Raw genomic sequence first — 21,913 nt, forward strand, 5'->3', positions numbered from 1 at the left:
CCTGATGTCAAGTGGAGAACTTTAGTGCACAAATTTTTATATTTATCAAACTAGCTTGCTCAAAAGCCAATTTGGTCTTCATAGCAAATTTGAACTAGGAGGCTGCATTGCTTCAGTGTTCTTTGTTTGTGGGTGTATTGAGCACTAAACTAGCTTCTATGGTGTTAAAAAAACATGCTATTCTCTCCTTGAAGTATCTTGTTTAAACTGAGGCCTCCAAGAGGATATGTGACTTGCCCTATGTCTTATAGCCAGAGAGTTATTCTGGGAATAGAAACTGGATCTCTTGGGTTCCGGCCCATTGTTCATACTTGGAAGACAAACTATAGAGTCTGTGCTCTCATTAGCCATCATTCACCCTGAAAAGATTTATGAACAATATGAAAGTCAGTGTAAATGAAAACAGTAAAACACAGGGTACATAGATAGGCGCTCAGGTGAGAGGCTTCTATATAGAGGAATGGTCAAATTCTTTAGTTATGGATGGACATCAACAAGGAAACTGTGCCAATGTTGTCCAGAACAGAAGGGAAGTGAATATTTTATTTCCAGATGGAGTTTTTTTTTCTTTCAGAAGAAAATTATCTAAAGCTGGTAGGACCATAGATTTAGAGCTAGAAAGGAGTTTACAAGTTAGTAAGTTCAACCCTCTTATTTTATAGATGAAGAAACAGACACAAGAGAGTAGCATCACATGGGTAGTATCTGAGGCAGGATTTGAACTTAGATCTTCCTGACTCCCAAGTCTAGTTCTGTCTCTACCATGCCACATAGCTTCCTCCATGAGGTCTGGGGGCATTTTCCCATAAGTATAAAGAAGCCTTTTAACTCTTAGTGGACCAGACCCCAGATGATTTTCACTTTTATCCTGAAGCATCATTAAGAAATATTCTAAAACAAAATCACTTTGCATTTGTTAACTTCTATGTATAATTTCTGAAGTAGAACATAAGGGACTATATAATTTTTGTCTGTTGTATCTACAATGCCTTATACCTGGTAGGTGCTTCCTAAGTGTTTGTCAAATTATGGAATGGTGATTTTTTTTTCTATTAAAACGACAAAGCTTTTCTTAAAATTATTATCACTTGAATGAATGAATAAAAATGCATTTATTAAGTGCATACAAATTTTTTTCTCTCTCTCCAATTTGTAGTCCCTACCTGAAGAAGTTAACATTCTAATAGAAAGGCCAACACAGGAGTGATTCTGAGAAGAGAGTTTTGGTGTGGGAAGTCACAAGGATAATGAGTTGATACATAGGGCTCAATGGATCAACTCACGTGTCTCTGGCTGTGTGACCCAAGATAAGCCATTTAATGTCTCACTGGTCTAAAACTATATGTGTGTGTTTATGTCTGTCTATTTTTGTTCTTTGTATTGGTCCCTGCCTCAATTTAAACCAGTGCATTTTCCTGTTTGTTTTACCTTTATGCAGCAAACTCTTTTAAAATTCTGGTATGTTAACCTGAAAAAACAATGCTCAGAACAACAGCTCCCTCACCCTTCACCCACCAAGAAGAATGTACACAGTTAAACTGAGGTGTGTAACAAGTTAAACAGTCACTTTAACAAAAGAGCTGAGTGATCTAACTCAGGAGAGTTAAAGCTTACTACTGACTTCCGTGCCATGAGATAAATCAGATCTGACTGGTTTCATCTAAGAAGAGAGAGGATGGGACCAAAAGTAGGGAGATGCATTATGAAAAGGAGCAAACATAATAGTTGAGCCTTTTCTGGACTGTGAAGCCGTGTGCTGATGTGGCGTTTGTGGAGAACCAACACTGTAATGGTTTATTTTTCTGCTACAACTGTCAACAAGATTGGGATGTGTAAGCCTTTAGAGGACCAGGAGAGGGATTCAGATAAGGCTGGGAACTCGCCAGCTAGCCTTTAAAGCCAAACTTAGATAGATGACCTGCTTTTGGGGAAAATCTAGGTGATATAGCCCTTCTGGGGAAATCCCTAGTTAGGTCTGCATGGACTCTGCAAAGGTGAGAATAAAATGAGTTTGGAACTGCCCCAGCCAACCTGGGGAGCTGCCGGTTTATCTAGCCATTTTGTCTTAGGAAAGCCAGAGATTTTTATCTTTAGAACAGCCCCTTTGCTAACCTAAAATGTCGAGAAAGGAGTAAAAGTCAGGCAGAAGTGCATTGAAGCTTCTTGGGACAATTTTTCGGGCTCTTTCTTCTTGTCCCTCAGCCCAGTTCTTGAGCTCTGTTGGGGCATTGTTCTCCTTCCTAAGACCAAAGCTAAACTGCCATAAGGTGTATAGCTAGAAATAATAACCTCACTTTTATCCTCATAACAACCCTGGGAGGAGTAGCTGTTATTACCCCTGGCATACAGAGGTTTAAGTGATTTGTCTAGGGGTCACACAGCTACTAGGTGTCTGAGGCCAGATTGGAACTCAGGACTTTCTAACTTGGGTTCCAGAGCTCTATCCAATGAGACATTCTACTCATGATTGACCACCAAAGCAACAAACAACCCCCATTTATGTGATGTTTACAAAGCACCTTCCTCATAATAACTGTGTGAGGTAGGTGGTAATAGCATTATTATTTACATTTTATAAATCATGAAACTGGAATTTAGGTTAAATGACTATCCATGGTTACATAGTCATCGTCAGAACCAAATCCAGTGCCCTTTTTTGGTTATACCACGTTGCCCTTTGGTGCTAGCAGGGATTACTACTGGACGGTCCTAGAACTTGTAGATACAATACAAATGCAACTGTATTCAGCTGTTGATTTAAAATAAATGCTTGGCCATCTAGAACAATCAGCCCAATAATTTTCTCTCAGATACAAATGAGATATAATGGAATTACAACTACTCACAAATGGCTAAGTTGTCCTAGATGTGTCATCACTGAAAAGCTAGAATGTTCATCAAAAATATTTAATCAGTTGTTTTAGAAATTGATGTCTGTTTTTCCTTCCTCGGGACTCCCTCACCCCTGCCCCCAGATGTTGGCAATACTTCTGAATTGCTAAATAAAAGCTTTGACTGAGTCAGACTCTGAGAACAAAAAGTCCACCAACGGAAGTTCTCACAATGCACTGATGAAATTTGACAGCTAAGCGTAGAAAACATTGTGTCAGAGCATGAAGGGGAGGGGATATTATAAAACCATCAAAACGCACACTTCAGGCTTTTCCCTTATACTTTTATTCCCCTTTCCCTTAAGGGGGGGGAAATCATTTTAGATAGAATTGACCATTTACAGTAGAGTTTTGCTATGGTAGGTTTATCAAAAGAAAAACAAATTTTGGTGTTGTGTGCTCTCTTTTTCTCTCTCCCTCCCTCTTCTCTCCCCCCCATACTAACATTTTTGCTAAAGTTAACTGAATTTCTTCACTTTCAGGAACTCACAGTTGGTCTTAAGTGTCTTTCTTCATTCTCTTCCAAAGCCTTATTACTTCAGTATGGGGCTATAACTTGATGTCTTTCTGACTGAGTAAATAATAAACTGGTGTGGAGCTGCCTTGGGTATTTTGATTGTATAAGAAAAATTTAGTGCAACTAATGAATTCATTTTGATTTCACTTGGAAACTGAAGAATGGATTGCCCTGGTAAAGATGGATTGTATGTTTTAGTAGGATTGAACTGTTTATATTCAGTCCTGTAAAAGAAGAATGCTGATTTGTAGTTTTGGAATGAAACTTTTATGGTCATAGCTCTGTAAGCAAGAATAAGCAAGAGTTGTAATTTTTGTTTTGGACACTACTAGTTGTCATCATAACAATAATAGTTGCTATGTGGCTTTCAAAAAATTGCAAAATAACTTTGCTAAGATAATCTCATTTCAGCTGGACGACAGTCTTAGCATATGGTACTGTTGTCCCCTTTTTATAGATAAACTGAGGTTCAGAGGTTAGTTAACTTGACCTTGTTTATTTGAATAATGTCATGGGTAGGATTTGAACAGAGGTTTTTATTAGTTAACCCTCAAGTATATCACTCTACCTCCTAATTAAACAGCTTTTATATAGTGGGTGACATTTTATTGGTGTTGATCTAGTTACTTAATAGTAATCCATATTCCTTGACCTGAGATAACTAAGGGTTTTTAATTGGTTTATCATGTACTATACTGTGTTTTTCTCCAGTCATTTCACTCTTGCTTTAACAATAGGAACTAAATCTTATGCTTTTAAAAACTCAGGAGTTGGAAGGGATATTAGAAGTCATCTAGTCCAGCCCCTAACCTCTTGTGTCCCCATGTGTCTAACGCCACAGTAGGCATACATTAACTGTTCAGTAAATCCTGGTTGGTGGTTTGAAGTGGAAATGGGATTTGACTGAGACTTGGAAACTAGAGGGCTGGGAAGGTTAGTTGGGAATGTTCTTGGTTAGTCATGAAGTTAGAGAGAGGCATAGGTTGGGACCTTCAATGAGCATGGCTAACACAAAACAAGACATAAGGTAGGTTATTTCTATGGAGAGGGCCTTGGTTAGGGTGGGGCCAGAGAAGGAGCCACAAAAAGGCTAATGAGGAGCTCTTCATGATCAGTCTGACCTAAGCCTGTTCTGAAAGCCATTTTTGCCCAGAAATTGGGCGAAAGCTGCAGAAATCTTCATCTCTCAGTGCTCTCTTAGAATCATTGTTGAGAAGCTGGCATGGATATCTTTTTCTAGTCAGATTTCTAATAGGTACATTGGAATCCTCTAAAACAAGGTTTTGATATACTCTTCCCTCCAGCCTCCCTCAGACACATGTCGTCCTCCATCCAACTACACCCCTTACTGCCCAACAAAACTGAGGATCGACATGGCTTTATTGATATTTGAATTCTTTAAACAAATTTCCTCTAGCAGCCAATGTAAAATGCTAATAATAGTTTACTAACAGTGCTCACCAGTCTTACATACTTACTAATTTCCACATCTGTATTTTACTTGGTGTGAATTCTCCCTGCACTGATACTAATCACTACCCCTCTGTAACTTTTGGAGATGGAGAGTTGCTATAGTGGAAGATTTCATCTGTCCTGTGGGCAGCCCATTGATGAACCTCTTTGAATTTAGTTAGGCTGTCCTATTTAGTTAGGACAATAAGCACACATCCATGGGCCATATGTAAAACATCTCCAGCACTGTCATAACCTTAGAGTTCAAGGAATTTACCCAAGTCTTGGGTAAACTCTCAAGATGTACCAAGTATTAAGTTCCTGTTTATTGGTTGTGTCATTATATTTTAATGAACAGTTTGCTTTTGCTTTTCCCTCTCAGATTATCAATGGTTTTCAGAGGCAGCATGGTGTAGTGGCTAGAGTACTGGCCTTGGAGTTAGGAAGAATTGCTGGATTTGTAACTGAAGTCAAGTTACTTAAACTTCTTTAGGATTCAAGTTTCTTCATTGGTGAAATGAAACTATGGGACTCCATGGCCTCTACAGTCCCTCCCAGCTCTAGAGCTTTGATCACTTAGTTACATAAATAGTAAGTGGCAGAGCTGAGAGTCAAACTTGGGTCATGTGACTCTCAAGTTCATATCCCTGTGCCTCTGAAATCATTCAGCAAGGATTATAGTAACATATATTTAGAACTAGCAAATTCTCTAACTCTCCTAAAGTCCACTGTCCAAAAGTTGATCGGTTTTCCTGCTGATGAATAAAAAAAAAATAATACCAACATCAGGTTAGTGTTCTTCTCATTGGGATTATTTCTTGTCTCTCAGAAAATCTAAGCTCTTGGTGAGATAATATTTATGCAAATCATCCCATTGATGATCTTGTAGACAGAGATGGAAAGAGCTTTGATCAGATTAAAGTAGTTTATTTTTCTTAAAATTGAGAAGAAAATTAGAGATAGGACTGAACATTGTTAAATTTCTCAAGGCTAAGAGTTAAGATCTAATCAAGGTCTTAAGAGAAAGGAGTAGTCTATAATGCTATAGAAAGGAGTATTTTGTTTTAAGTTGGAAATAGATGAGCTCTTCTTGTTATACTTATGTTAAGTTTAATAACAACAACAATAATAGCTAACATTTATATAGCTTACTATATGCCAGGTACTGTGCTATGTGCTTTGCCGTTACAGACTGGATTTGAACTTGGATTCCTGTGACTTTCAGGCCAGACTTTCTGACTTGTATCTACTGTCGCATCTAGCTGCCTGTCGTTGATTGGTTCACTAGCACCATCTCTTGAGGGGTAATAAATATATCAAAGAAATATATTTCCACAAAATAAAAATGGGCTGATCCCATGGCAAAAGTAGGGATAATCAATGGATAGTCTCTGTGTGCCGTTGATGTTTACATGATACCAAAAGAACAGAAGGGAAGAGCCCCCAGCATATTGAGTAATGAACATACAGGAGGACTTCAATGAAAATAGCACAGGATGGGTAGGCATGGGGTGGCTTGTAATCTACTGTAGGGACTAGTCACATGGATGAAGTCCCAGATGTGTTGGAGTAGCCTATCTTAGAAAAAAAAAGAAATTGAGCCGCTGGGAGATGGGCCCACGTAAAGTCACATAATAAAGAAGGAAGAGGAACCAGTCAGCTTCCAAAAGTTGATATAAGTTTTCTGATACACTTTCTATGGTTGTATACACCCAAATTTGTCACTGCCTTTCCCAACAGGGTCAGTGCTATCATCTCCATGTGAGCAGATTGGAAACCAAAGTAGTGAACTGAAATTGTCAGCCAAGCTTTAAAGTAAGATGGATGAATTTTAGAATGGAGGAATACAAAAATTATCCCAGAAAGGATATTCAGCACAAAAACTGGGTGGAGAGTAGAACTGTAAAAAAAATGGAGAAGAAAACAATTAGAATAGCTTATAAAGGTTCAATATATCACTGTATAGTGTGAAATAGCTGTTCTAGTTGGAATCAGTTAAAAGAAAAAATTAAAACAAAAGAAAACAAGGATAGCTCTAGAGCACTGCTCAAAAGAGACTGCTGTGCTGTAGGAAATGAAAGGGATACGATGACTTAATTTTGAAAAGGGTACTAGAAAATAATAAAAGTAGAAATGAAATTATATTAAACCTTTTCTGTAATAATAACAATAATGATAATAATAGCTCACCTCAGGTAATCCTTAGTTTATAAAGTGCTTCCTTCCCAACTACACTGTGAGGTGAGTGATCATGTCATCCCTACTTTACATATGAAGAAACTGATAATTAGAGAGGTTAAGTGACTTGGCTTCTATCACAATCAAACACCTGTGTTTTGGCTTAATATCGATTATTTTTTCTACTAAGCCATACTTTCCCTCTTGTTATTTATTTGTTAATGAGTATTTAGGAAAAAATGGCAAAAATTTTAGGGTATCTGAAATTTTGTCAGTATGATGCTGATAGCCAACTTCATTTACCTGTAGTGTTAGAACCTTGTTTAACACATACATGAGCAGGAATCTCTTTGGTTCCTGAATAGTGGTTATCCAATATCTTCTTGAAGACCTTTAGACATGATGAACCTGCCAATGTGGACTATTCCATAAATAATTTACTCATCTTCTAAAAAGTTAAGAAAGATGGTGACAAAAATATTTCTTATGCATATGCAAAGAAAGCCTTCAAAGATTCTTTTAAAAATGATTCATTTGCTATCATTTGGGGGGGGTTAGGGAGATAGAGGAATTGATTACCTCCTCCTTATCTAAGTATCATTACTTTGTGAGCTATTATTTTTTCTTCTGAACTATTTAGGAAAGAGAAACTCTCCTTGTTTAAACTTTGGATACCTGGAACAGCTAGGTAGCATACTGGATAGAGCACGGGGCGTTGAGTCAGGAGGACCTGAGTTCAAATGTGGCTTCAGACACAGGCAAGTCACTTAACCCTGATTGCCTCACCAAAAAAAAAAAGAGCATTTAAACTTGTGATACCTGATACAAACATTTGGAGAACAATCAAAGCGTGTTGTTTGGTAACTTTAAATGGGAGGACTTCAACCAGCTGAAATCTCTGATCTCCATGCTAGGGTCTATACATAAAACAAAGAAAATAAAAACAACTGTAAACCTTGCTAATCATTCTAAGTTATAAAATTTAACTTATAAAATTATACCCCAAGTCTAAAGTTAGCATAAGAGTATCATGCACCTTGATTTTATATAGGTCCTCATTGTACTAGAAAGTGTACCTACTGCACATAAAAATTCAGCATCACTATATCATAAATGTGACCTAAAATCAACATGCAAGCAGCAATAAACATTAATTAAATATTTAATTGATAGCAATGATGTTTGCCTTCTTAGAGTCAGGAAGGAATCACAATGCAGTTGAAACAGTCTCGAGTTTTGTTTCACAGGGTCTGGGTTCCAATCCCAGTTGCATTATTTTATCACCTGTTTAGTCATGGGCAAGTTACTTATTTTCTCTAGGCCTTAGTTTCCTTGTCTCTAAAATGAAAGGGATGGGCTAGGGGACCTCTAATCACCCTTCCAGCTCTTGAGTCTTAAGATCTTATTAATTTAGGGAATAGAGGGATGATTAAGTAAAGCTGCTCTCTGAAACACACACTCTCTAGCTAGGCTCACTCTCAAAATCTCTCGTTCTTGTCTGTCTCGGACTTTCTGGCAAACAGGGCCATACGCAGCACTGGTGCCCTTGATGTGCCTCCAGTTATTACAATAGGTAGTCAGCGTTTTTCAGTCAGTTTTTCAGTTGTGCCCAACTCTCTGTTGACCCCATTTGGGATTTTCTTGGCAGAGATACTGGAGTGGTTTGCCATTTCCTTCTCATTTTATGAGGAACTAAGGTAAACAAGGTTAAGTGACTTGCCCAGGATCACACAAGCAATAAGTGTCTTGAGGCCAGATTTGAACTTACAAAGATCAGTCTTCCTGACTCCAGGCCCAGCACTCTTTCCATTGAGCTACCTAGCTGCCTCATGCTAAGTATGTACTGGCAATTTTTGATGATGGTGTCTTCATTGAAAAGCATTTCTAACTATGAGGATTAAACTAACATTTCAGATCACACTTTGCTACCTCCTCAGTTTATTTGAAACTCTTATCTAGTATCAGAAAAATATAGTAAGAGATAATGTGAAAGCTTTTGAAGGACTTTTCATTTCTCTTTACTAACATGGCTACCACCCTAGGTTCATGCCTTCTTTACCTCTCCCCTGAACTATTGCAATAGCTTCCCAGTTGGCCTCCCTGCCTCTGATTTCCTGTTAGACACATCTGCAAAAGTGATTTTTCTGAAATGTGGGTTTGACCATATTGCTACTCAGTAAACTCTAATGTTTCTCTAGTGCCTCTGGGATCAAATATATGTTCATCTGTTTGTCTTTTAAACTCCTACAGAACTTGGTCCCCAAATTACCTTTCCAATCTAATTATATATCACTTCCCTCCCCCCTATTCTATAGGCCATCCAAACTGGACTTCTTGCTACTCCTCACTCCTGAAATTCTGTCTCTGTGAGTTTGCACAGACTGTTTCCCATACCTGTAATGCACTCGTATCTCACACACAATTCCTGTTTCCTTCAGAACTTCTCTCAAGTGGCAGCTTCTACACGGAACCTTTCCTGATTGCCCATGCATCTGTTGGTGCCTTTACCTACAGCTACACCACGGACTGCATCACAAATTTATAGATGATCTTTGAGTATTGTGATCCAAAAATTCATCACCCAGTGGCCAACCTTCTAGTAGTGAATCTGTCTGAACTATGAGCTAGTTTGTCTTCAAAGATATTCAGAGTTTATTCTAGGGCTTTCTACTTTGGTAGAATTTTCCAGAGCTTGGGGCTTTGCTGCTTCATAGCAGGACCTCAGTGGTGATCACACTCTGCAGACAGCATACAATAGGGCATATGATTGTTGTATTTTTCTTAGTTGTCAGCTACTTTTTTTTTGAGTACAGTACAAATTAATGTTAGTTGGTTCTAATGTGTACACCAATGCTGTTTTGTCTACTGGTAGAGTCATACCAGAATTTGAATTTCCATTTCCATTTCACATTTCTTCAAGTTCTAACAGTAGCAAAATATTAGGCTCAGTATGGGAGCAAAGAAAGATAAAATAAGACTCAATTGGTTCAGCCATTATGGAATGCAGTTTTGGAGCTATGTCCCAAAAGTTATTAAATTGTGAATATTCTTGGGCTCAGCGATACCACTACTAGCTTTAGAGATCAAAGAAATAGGAAAAGGTCCTATATGTACAAAAATGTTTATAGCAGTTGGTTTATTTTTTGTTTTGGGGGTTTATTTTGGTGGCAAAGAACTGGAAACCAGTGGGGTACCCATCAACTGGGGAATGGCTAAGCAGATAATGGAAAAAAATGTTATGGAATATGACTATCTTGAAGAAAGGGATAGTTTCAGTGAAACCTAGGAAGACTTGTGTGGCCTGATGCAGAATAAAGTGAACAGAATTGGGCTAGGTATTGGAAAAAATGTGGACTTATAAATTTTATATCTCTGCTAAACTTATAAGTGGCAAAGATCTAGGATTAGGAATAAAATAGAATTTGATAATGTTTTGGCCGAAGTGACTAGCATACTTTTTAGCTGATTTGACTCAGTAACAGTAGAAAGTTGTGGGGTTATTTTTTCTTTTTCTTTTTCTTTTTGCAGAAAGGGTATAATCTGTAAGGAGGAGGACACACATGGCCAGCCTTTCAGTTTTCTCAACCTGTGGAACTGCACATGAAATTTTTACTCTAAAAAAAGTCCTACATTTGCATGTCCCAGAAAATTCTTTATGTGAGCGCATATGTTCCAAGAGAATTTGCTAACCCATTTTAAAATGCTGTCTAACCTTGGACAAAATAGTCTGAATGGTAGGGGAAGAGTTTTCTTTTATAAGGACAACTAGCCCTTATAAGTGGTTTTAACTAGAAACTGTTTAGGTGTCTGTATGGGAAGCTAAATATATCCCTTAACTTCTGACTATTTTGGGGGTAGCTAATAAGTAATGATACAAAAAGAAAAGTCAAAATGTTTTTGCATTTCTGTATCTCTTTTTTGAGATTGGGACTTCACAAGAAAGGGTTTTTTGATATTGGCAATTATCTCCTAGGTATCCCTTCGCTTCCCTATTAATTTCTTTTCTTTTTTTTTCATCCTTTGTAGGGTAGGATAGCAAACCACAGTGTTCTCAATGTCTCAATTTATATAGTCTTTCATGTCCTAAGTCTTGAACCTATTAACTCAAAATGTGTTAGTATCAAATAAGTATTAAATATTTGAATGCCAAAACATATTTGTCATTGTTACAACAAAGGGTAAGAAAGACACAGTCTTTCCTTCCTGGGAAATTTGTTTCTTGCAGAATGTGATTAGAATTCATTCAGTGTTCTTTGCACAGCTGTGGAGCTATCAATAGTAGGTAAAGAGGAGATACCCTAACAACCTGCACAACTCCCACACGGCTTTATCCAAGTGTTAGTGTGGAGCTAAAACAATTTATCTGACTTTTGCATCCTTTTTCTTTTCTTTCTTTTTTTTTTTTATTTTAAGAGAGGCAGGATGGCGTAGTGGACAGGGCTGTACTGGGAGTCAGGTAGACCTGGGTTCAAATTCTGTCTCAGACACTTTTTTATATGTGTGACCCTGGGCAAGTCACTTAAACTCTGTGTATCTCAGTTTCCTTATCTGTAAAATGAGAGGGTTGGACTCATTGACTGCTAAAGTTCTTTATAGTTCCAAATTCTTTGTAGGGCAGGAAGATCTGTTTCTATTTGAATTTCCTTGATCTGTTTTTAATACATTTGGATGAAGGTAGAATCAAACAATTTATAGGCTTTAAAACTACTAAATAATATACCTACAGGCTAAAGTAACTACAAATATTGGGCCACCTAGGTGGTGCAGTGGGTAGAGTGCTGGCCCTAGAATCAGAAAGACCTGAGTTTAAATCTGACTACTAACTCATTTAACCTTGCTTGACTCAGTTTCCTCAAATGTGAAAGGAGCCAGAGAAAGAAATGGCAGATCTCACTCCAGCATCTCTGCTAAGAAAACCCAAACGGGGTCATGAAGAACCAGGCGTGACTGAAACAACTGAAAAATAGTAACTGCAAGTATCAGTAAACCAATCATGGAACCTTTAAGAGACTAGCATTCTTTGTACCAAAAATATCTGATTAGCGTATGGCTGATAAAGAAGATTTTTGCCTACATATTTGCCTTCCTTAAATTTAAGTGGTTTGAATTGAATTTATTTAGTAGGCCAGACTGATAGATTGAGGTTGGACTTAAGATAGAACTTTTTGGATTTAAGGTAGCACATACTTATGGCTGAAAGTTCGTAATAGCTTCATGAAGTTTATAATATGAAGTGTCTTAGAAGTCCACATCTGCCCCATTTGTGCAATTCCTAATAATTTCCCTACCACTGGTCTGGAGAAGAGGTAGATGTGAAAAGTCTTCATCTTCATCTTCTGGTATGATGGTTATTAGTACCATTTGCCCTTAGGAAAGGACCTGACTAGGGAACTTGTTAATTTTTGCATGTGCCCCACTGTCTGTCATCTCTGCTTCTTCCTTTCATTACTGGCCAGCTCTTCAGAAACGTACTGAGACTTGTTCCACCCTTCAATTTTATACATGACTTTTTAAAGTCTTTTGCTAGGTTATAACTAAATAAAAGATTTATTACAAATTAAAAAAGAAAAATGACAAGGCAGTGAGTTGTTTTTGAAGTAAGATGGCAAAGCAGTTCTAATGCTTTTGTTTCAGGGAGTAGATATTTACTAAAATGTATTTCATTCAATTAGAATAAGTACTTACTAAGTGCTAGACATTGGGGTTAGGACAATTAAAATGAAGCAGTCTCTTCCTTTAAGGAGTTTGCATCCTTATAGGGGTTAATAAAATGCACACATATAAATAAGTAAAAGAGAACCTGGATGATGAGAATTAAATGTGCTTTGCAGTATAAAATAATTTTTTAAAATTGAATTACTGAGAACTGTTCTTGGCTTCCATTGAAATCACCCTCACTATTCTCTTTTTCCTTCTTCCTTTAGTCCCAACCTGGAGAAAAGAATGGCAGGATGTATTTGTCTCCTGCTTAACATCAAACTCTGATTTAATTTCTCGTACAATACTTATTTAAAATGAAGACCAGTTCAGTAGTCAGATGTTTTACTTCATGACACAGATATTGGTTACAACTCAGTTTGGACAGTAAAATAAAATGGTCTCTTGGTATGTTAGAAATTGAACTATGTCAACTTAACCTCTTGGTTTTCCTGGCAATTTTCTAATACCTGAAGTCTTAAAAAGAAGTCTAAAGACAAGAGAACAAAGAAATGTGTCTTTGACTTTAGTCACTGGAACACTTAAGTCAGTTCTGACTTTTCTAAAATAGTACTTCCTCTAACATACTTACTGACATCTAGTTTGTTAAGAGAAGCGATACAACTGACATATATATATAGTATACAAAGTACTTTTCCTTTTAAGCAGCCTTGTGAAATTGTGCAAATATTGCTGCTGCCATTTCACAGATGAATAAATTGAAGTTCATGGTCATATAGCTAGTAAATGTCATAACCAAGGTTGGAATCCAGATCTCTGGATTCTAAATTCAACCACCTTGATATTGTTCCCCAGTAGAGTCAGACTGATCCATTGTTTATTGAAGTGCTCTAATTTACAGATTCCTGATGGTACACAAACCATTCTGAAGAGGTTGATATGATCTTTGTGTTGGTTAGCAGATTGTTCTGCTTTAGTTAGAGGAGTACAGAGAACCGAAGATATAATGAAAGTTCAGAGAAAGGGGAAGTGATTGATATCGTTTCCTTTGTTGTCACTCAAACAATATCTCAACTAAGGAAGCAGCTCATATGATGTCTGGCTCAGACTTTTTAACTCTTGTCTGAAAAATTATTTTTGGCTATAATGAGTGGTTTGATGCATGTGCTTAAGTGCCCGTCAGCGTTATAATACTAAAAGGTTCTTACTAATCAAAAATAAATTGAAGTATCTTTATGGTTCTATAATTCGTCTTCTTGATTACCTTGAGTGTACGTAAACATTCACACTTGCAAAATTTGGTTTTAAAAATACTGGTAATGTTATGACAATGTAATTTTTTCCCCTCTTTAGAGTGGAAAAAAAAATAGTTTTAGTCCAAGACTAAGGCAAGGATAAGGATGAAGAGTAGGTGGGACACTCATTAGGGCAAAAATATTTTTGTACAGGTCTTTGAATTCCTTTTTTGTTTTTATTGTCATTTTCGAATAGCATAGTGTAGGGGACTTCCCCTGCCTGTACTTCCTAGTAACTGGGTAAACCCCCTTGGCCTTTGATCCTTACTTTCCTCCTGTAGGAGGCAGTATGAGATGTTTTCCTTTGAAAGTACATTGTAGGAGCTCTGGCCTTGGAGTCAGGAGTACCTGAGTTCAAATCCGGCCTCAGACACATAACACTTACTAACTGTGTGACCCTGGGCAAGTCACTTAACCCCATTGCCTAACAAAAACAAAAAAACCCGAAAGTACATTGTAGGGGCAGCTAGGTGGCACAGTAGATATAGGCCAGAGCAGCCTTGGAGTCAGGAGGACCTGAGTTCAAATCTGGCCTCAGACACATGACACTTAACTAGTTGTGTGACCCTAGGCAATTCACTTGACCCTAATTGCCTTACCAAAAAGAAAAAAAAAGGTATGTTGTAACTGTAAAGTGTTATAGTCATACAAAGTACTATTATAATGATGACAGAGCTCACAGAAAGGCTTTCATTCTGTCATTCATGGAAAGACCTGGGAGACTAGAATCACAATGAACTAACAATTTAGACTCAGTGGTAGACCTGGAAGAGACCTTAGTTATTGTCCAACAACCTCACTTTTTGCAGTAGATACAGTTTTGTGTAGATTTTAGCAAAACATTTGCCCCATGCTAGGCGGCACAGTGGATAGAATGCCAGGCCTGGAGTCAGGAAAACTCATCTTCATGAGTTCAAATCTGGCCTCAGACAGCTGTGTGACCCTGGGCAAGTCACTTCACCCTGTTTGCCGCAGTTTCCTCCTCTGTAAAATGAGCTGGAGAAGGAAATGGCAAACCATTCCCGTGTCTTTGCCAAGAAAACCCCAAATGGGGTCACGAAGAGTCAGACACGACTGAAATTGGTTGAACACCAATTCTTATAGAGAAGATGGAGAGATGTGGAAGATAATGATATAATTAGATGGATATACTGAAGAAAAAAACCCCAGCCAATTCAAAGAAGAATTGTTGGTATTATGATGTGAACTTGGCAGACTGTCTCCAGGGTTGCACCCCAGGAATCTGTGCTTAGTCCTATGCTGTTCACCACTTTTTTAAATCAGTAATTTGTATAAAAGCTTAATGCTCATCAAATTTACAAATGACACAAAGCTGAGAAGGGATAGCTTAACACAGGATGACAGTCAAGATCTGAAAGATTTTTAGAGGCATTCAGCACTGTATTCTAATTAAACGATTAAATGATTAAATTAAACTGATTTAAAGAAAGTGAAATGTAATAGGAATGAATGCAGGTCTTACTTGGGTTCAAAAAGTAAACTTCAAAATGAGGGAGTCATGGTTAGTCAGTGATTTGAACCAGATCTAGGGGTGTTAGTGGGTTATAAGTTCAACATGTTCTAGTGGGATATAGCAGTCAAATAAGCAAATGTAATGTTATGCTATATATTAAGACGGGTAGCCTACAGGAATTAAGAGTGTGCTACAATTTAAAGACATTGACAAGTTGGAGAGCATCTAGAGAAGATAACCAAGATGGCAAACGTCCTTGAGCACATGGTATCCCAGGATAAGTTGAAGGAACTAGGAGTTATTTAGCTTAGTAAACAGAAGATTGGGACAGGAAGTGGGAGACAGCAGCTGTCTAAAGAGCTATCATATGAAAGAAGGATTGGACTTTATCTGTTTGTCGCCAAAGGGCAGGACCCAGGAACAAGGGGTGTAAAATTTAGACTTGATGTCAAGAAAAGCTTCGTAACTATTATAGTTGTCCAAACATGGAATGGATTGCATTAGGTCGTGGGGAGTCTTCAAGCAGAGGCTAGTTGACTATTTACTTGTTGGGTGTGTTATAGTATAGTATAGTTTCTGAGTTTCTGAGATCTTTTCTTACTGCAATATAGTGATTTTTTTTTTAATATGGGGATGAGTTTCTTAAGTCATTTGCATTTCTTGAGTCTTATCTATAACCTAGTGCTTCATTAAAATACAAATAAATAGAGGTCAGGTCATGGTATCCTATGCTAACCATTAAAATGTTTTGTTTGCTGCAGTTTTCACAATAAAAGTAGTGTTTGCTGCCAAGTCACTTTCTGGGCTGAGTAGCTTTTGTCCAAATAGGTGGTAACTATATACACTATATACAGGAAAACAAACAGGTATCCATTGACTTGAGGCTAAGCAAATAGTGGTAATGAGTGCAACAAAATATGATTATCCTATGAGAAATAATGAATATGAGGAATGGAGATGCGTAAGAATTATAAAAACTGATGAAACGTGAAGTAATCAGAATGAGGAATTGGTTTTGCTGAACTATTCTCTCCTTCTTTGTTCTTTGATATAGGGGACATTCTTTATTATCTGATATATTGGGAAATGTAGGTGATATAAAACAAAAGATCATTTTTAGATGTTTTAAGTGTGTTTAGAAATTTAATTGGAAGATGGCATTCTAGACACACAGAATAATGTGAGCATAGGTGCTGAGACTTAAAAACTGAGAGAGAGAGAGGATGATGGTGGCTAGTAGTACATTTTGACTGGAGCATGTGGTATATGTAGGGATGTGATATAAAATGAGGCTAGAAAGATAGAAGAATCTTTAATGCTAAGCTAAAGAATTTGAGTAGGCAACTCTATAGGCAATGCGAGCACCAAAGTTGGGTTTATATCAGAAAGGGAATGGCCAAATATGTTCTTTTTTTAAAAAAAATTATTTATTTTTAGTTTTCAACATTCACTTCCACAAGATTTTGAGTTCCAGATTTTCTCCCCATCTCGTCCCTCTCCCCACCCCAAGTCGGTGTGCATTCTGAATACTCCTTTCCCTAATCTGCCCTCTCTTCTATCCCCCCATACTTTGAATATGTTCTTAAAAATTAGTTTGGTAGTGAGTGATATTAAAAATGTGGTTTCTCAGGCAGACCCGTTAGTATGTTACTGGAATATTGGAATGGTGCTGAATGAAGATGTGTGCTGGGGGAGGAGGTAGCACTAGGAATAGAGAGGAAACGATAGATATAACAAGCATGGTTGAGTCAGCAAATGAATAGTGGAGATGACAGAGAAAGAGTCACATATAACAAGAGTTTTCATCATGGCACACTGAGTCAAATATGCCACTGATAGAAAGTAGAGTCAAAAAGGTGAGCAAATTTGGGGGAAGAGATGATAAATTCAGTTTTGGACATTTTGAGTGAGAAATCTGGAGATTCTACAGTCATTGGAAATGTTCTGTCTAGCTCAAGGAAGATATATCAATTTAGGAGTCACCTATATAGACTTAGAGGTCAAAGCTATGGGGCAAATGAGGTTGTCAGGGGAAAGAACATAGAGAGAAGATGGTTTGGGAAGATGAAGAGCTGGAGCAAGATTGAGGAGTAACTCATTCATCTGTAAAGATAAGAAAAGGACCAAGAAAGAGTGTGGTGTTCTAGAAAGCTAAAGAAAGAATGAATACCTGGATACCTACAGCTCCAGTCCAGTGGGGGATGTTCCATTGACTTAGGAAAGTATATGTAGTTTTGTTGTCGACGTTTGGCAAATAAGCCCTACACATCTCATTCATTTCTTTATGAAATGAATTCGTACTTTATGAAAAAAGAACTGGTCATAGAAAGTATCAAATGCCTGGCAAGTGAAGGGACTATGTTGTTTTTAGCCTTTGTGACTAGACAGGACTTTAATATGTTCAAGAAAGAACTTAGTCTACTCTATCCTACATTTCTCCCCCCCCCCCCCCCCCCCCGTTTTAAGGTGAATTAATAAAAAGTAAGAATATACACTTCTGGTCTTTCTGCCTTAGCCCTTCTTAAAAAGAATTAAATGATGGGAATGCAATTTGATTAATATATTTTGTTTCTTGCCTTCCTGTATATGGCATATATCAGATATGAAGAAAAGAATAGAGTGTGGCCTTAATGTGTCTTATAAGATTCAGATTTTTAGTTAACTAGGATAGCATTTTAGTAACCCAATGTCGCAACTCCTGGGGCTGGAGAAATACACTTCTACACCAAATTCATATGTATGTGTTGATATGTATAGCTTTTATCATCAAAGTTATGTATGGGTACCATTTTCAAGTTTGTAGGTAGTCACTGCAACCTGATGGCATTTGAGTAGCTGAAGTTTCCAAGTCAGCACATCGAGTTCTATTAGGGCACGAGAGAAATATCGTGCACGTGACTCGTCAGTTTTCCCATTTCTTTGCTTACTGTGCTGTGGCCAAGTGTCATGTCTCCAGGAATCAGAGCTAGAGTCGTATTTGCTGACTCTACATGCACTTGGGCCAGTTAAAAATTAAATCAGATTGTTATAAACCCGTATCTATTTCAAGGCATATTATCTGTTTAAGTAATGACTTCTGCCTTAATTATAGCTCTTTATAAAGAAAGTGTATTTGTGTTTCACACTAGGAGGCCAGATTGAGCAAAGACACTTTCCAATGCTAAGGCTCTAATCAAGGCCAAGCAGTTATTTGGGGGGTGGGGGTGAGGGGTAAGGAGAAGCATAAATGGATACACAGTTCATTCGTTTACTACTTCATTTCCTTTCAGTGGTAAAATGTCTTTGGATGCATCTGTCTTTTTTTCTGTCACTAATGAAATGTAAGAAGTATTGGATCTGGAGTCAAAAGACTAATCAACATTGGGCACTCCTACTAGCTCTGTGGTTATAGTAATTTACAAGTGAATAATGTACAAGTTATTCCACCTCTTCTAGCCTCATTTTCTTCACCTGTAAAACAAGAGCATTAGACTAGATGACCACATAAAGTCCCTATCTTATCCAAATTCACATTATTTTATCATCTCAGTTGTTGGTAACTTTTTATCTATATTCTGTAATCCCCATAGTGCCATGAATTGTGCACAGGTAATAAATCTTTATTGACACTGTTGGCAATAGCTAACCAGGAGTGGGGAACCTGTGGCTTGGAGGCCCTCTATATCCTTAGGTGTGGCCCTTTGACTGAATATAGATTTCACAGAACAAATCCCCTTAATAAAAGAATTTATTCTATAAAACTTGGACTCAGTTAAAAGGCCGCACCCAAGAGCCTAGAAGGCCACATGTGACCTTGAGGCTGCAGGTTCTCCACCCATCAAACTAATGGGTGAAGTATCCAAAGATATGACAACCTAGCATGTTTACTTCAAAGAGAGCAAGATTTGCATAGGCTTCATCTTTTAATTGGCATATGGTTTGAATTTCTATCCCCCCCAAAATCTCATTGGTATATGCTTTCCTTTACTGACTTTAAAAAAAACCTCCATCCAAAACTGAAGTACTTTTAAAAGCAGTGAACAGAAATCTACACTCGTTGACAAACTCAGTGTAGTGGGAGTAGACACTCTTATTTTTAATGACCTGGACTATTGTTTGACTTTAACAGGTCCTTTGTTAATTACAGGGTAGGTTGAATCTCTTCTGTTCTATTTTAGCCCTAGGTATTCAAATACATGAAAATGTATTTTTGTGCTTGAGTAAGAATAAGAGAACTTCTAAAGAGTCCAAGTCTTCTGGGATTGATTTTTAAAAGGAAATTATGATCTATGGTACTTAATAGTTTGAGGTTTTCATATAGAGGCCTATTTTGAAAGTGTGAAGCAGTTTTTGATTAGCTATACACTAAACCTAAGATGGCTGCTGTTGCCATTTTAGGCTTCTGGATTCAGTACTTCGCGTTTGCTTTAACTGGAAGAGACGTCGCAGTGCTCACTGCTAGCTTGAAAATCAGATATTTGTTCCATTTTCTTTTAAGACTGACAGCTTAGCTTCCAATCATTGCCACTTTGAGCTCGGCTTCTTTACCAAGCTGATTGTTAGTAGCTCTGTAACTGAGACGTTTACCTTTGAAACTAAACCGTCTTTTGGTTTTCTCACTCTAAAAAAGGGAATCTCTTTTTATTTTTCTGTTGCAGAACTCCAAAGATGGGAGGCAAGCTTAGCAAGAAGAAGAAGGGGTACAATGTAAATGATGAGAAAGCCAAGGATAAAGACAAGAAGGCTGAAGGAGCTGGTGCCGAGGAAGAAGAAACTCCCAAGGAGAATGATGAGACCCAGACAGTGGCAGAGACCACAGATGTGAAGGAGAGCAACAAAGAGGAGAAGACCGAGAAAGATTCCCAGGTCACTGCTAACAAGACCGAAGAGAAGGAAGCAGAGAAGGATGCAGCGGCCGGCAAAGAAGAGGCTCCGAAATCAGAGCCTGAGAAACCGGAGGCTGTCCCTGATGGAAAGGTGGAGCCGCAGAAGGATACTGAGCTGGAGCAGGCTCCTGCCTCTGCCCCAGTGGCCGGTGGTGATGATTCTAAGACTTCAGTGCCTAGCACTGAGGCAAAGGTCTCCCAGTCTTCAGAAGCCACAGCAACTAGTAAAGTAGATGACAAGAGCAAAGAGGAAGGGGAAGCCAAAAAGACTGAGGCTTCCGTAGCTGCCGTCACCCAAGAAACTAAAAGTGAAGTGGCTCCAGCTTCAGACTCAAAACCTAGCAGCAGTGAAGCTGTGTCTTCTTCCAAGGAGACCCCAGCAGCAGCGGAAGCCCCTAGCTCTACACCTAAGGCCCCGGAACCTGCAGCCCCAGCAGAAGAGGTTAAACCTTCTGAGGCTCCAACCGCTAATTCGGATCAAACCATAGCAGTGAAAGAGTAACATGGACAGCCTATTGAAAAAATAATAATAATAATAATGATGATGATGATGATAATAATAATAATAATCACTTAAAAACAACCTGTGTCTCTCTCTCTCTCTTTTTTTTCCCCCCAGCTATACTAACTTGTTTCAAATCTGAAATAATGATATGTATTGCCCCACAAAAAGGATATCCCATCAAGGGAGGGAGGGAGAGGGTGGGGGAGAGAATCCAAATAGTATTTTTGTGGGGAAATATCTAATATACCTTCAGTCAACTTTACAAATAAGTCCTGGATTTTAAAGATGGATGTCTGAAAGTACAGTACATCTTTTGTACCTGAACTGCTGTTAGATGCACTCCACCAATATATCAAAATCTCTTTTCTTCTGTAATAGGGTTTGGGAGTGATGTGTTTGATTCTGCCCACAGGGCCTGTGCCAAGGCAATCAGATCTTTATGAAAGCAGTATTTTCTGTGGTTTTTTTCCTTATTATTTACAGCCTTTCTTATTTTGATATTTTTTTAATGCCGTGGATGAATGCCAACTTTCAGACAGTACCCACTTAGCTGTCCACATTTTTTCTCAATGCCAATCCTCCATTCTTCCTCTCCAGATATTTTTGGGAGTAACAAACATTCTCATTCTACTTAGCCTACCTAGATTTCTCATGACGAGTTAATGCATGTCCGTGGTTGGGTGCACCTGTAGTTCTGTTTATTGGTCAGTGGAAATGAAAAAAAAATCTGCGTTCATTGCAGTTCCAGTTTCTCTTCCATTCTGTGTCACAGACACCAACACACCACTCATTGGAAAATGAAAAAAATACACAAAAAACCAAGAAAAAAAACAAAATGTACAATGGATGCATTGAAATTATATGTAATTGTATAAATGGTGCAACAGTAATAAAGTTAAATAATTTAAAAAGTTGTACAGGCTGTTAGTTTTGTTTAGGTGTTCTTCTTTCTCTTAAGATAGTCTTGCAATTGAACCACCCCTGGGATGAGAACAATATTGCATCATAAAATGCTGTCCAGAGACTAAGAAAGTAAATTGGTAATCCTGAATGTCATGTTAATGAAAAATCAGTGTGC

The 21,913-nt window shown here is 37.9% G+C and overlaps 1 protein-coding gene across 3 annotated transcripts in view; it reads left to right on the plus strand.

The window, feature by feature from the left end:
* BASP1 (brain abundant membrane attached signal protein 1) overlaps positions 1-21,749 on the plus strand; it is an 85,304-nt gene extending 63,555 nt beyond the window's left edge. For 2 of the 3 annotated variants that reach the window (XM_078153322.1, XM_021008639.2), the window contains exon 2: positions 20,103-21,749. In XM_078153322.1, coding sequence (XP_078009448.1) covers positions 20,113-20,832 — 720 coding nt within the window. In that variant the 5' untranslated portion in view covers positions 20,103-20,112 and the 3' untranslated portion in view covers positions 20,833-21,749. Of the gene's footprint in view, positions 1-19,503; positions 19,593-20,102 lie in introns of those variants that run through there. The other variant, XM_078153323.1, reaches the window with a different exon arrangement.
* Positions 21,750-21,913: the final 164 nt, after the last annotated feature.

The sequence above is a fragment of the Phascolarctos cinereus genome, unplaced genomic scaffold (assembly GCF_003287225.1).
Source record: "Phascolarctos cinereus isolate Bilbo 61053 unplaced genomic scaffold, phaCin_HiC Scaffold_4;HRSCAF=312, whole genome shotgun sequence".
NCBI lineage: Eukaryota > Metazoa > Chordata > Mammalia > Diprotodontia > Phascolarctidae > Phascolarctos > Phascolarctos cinereus.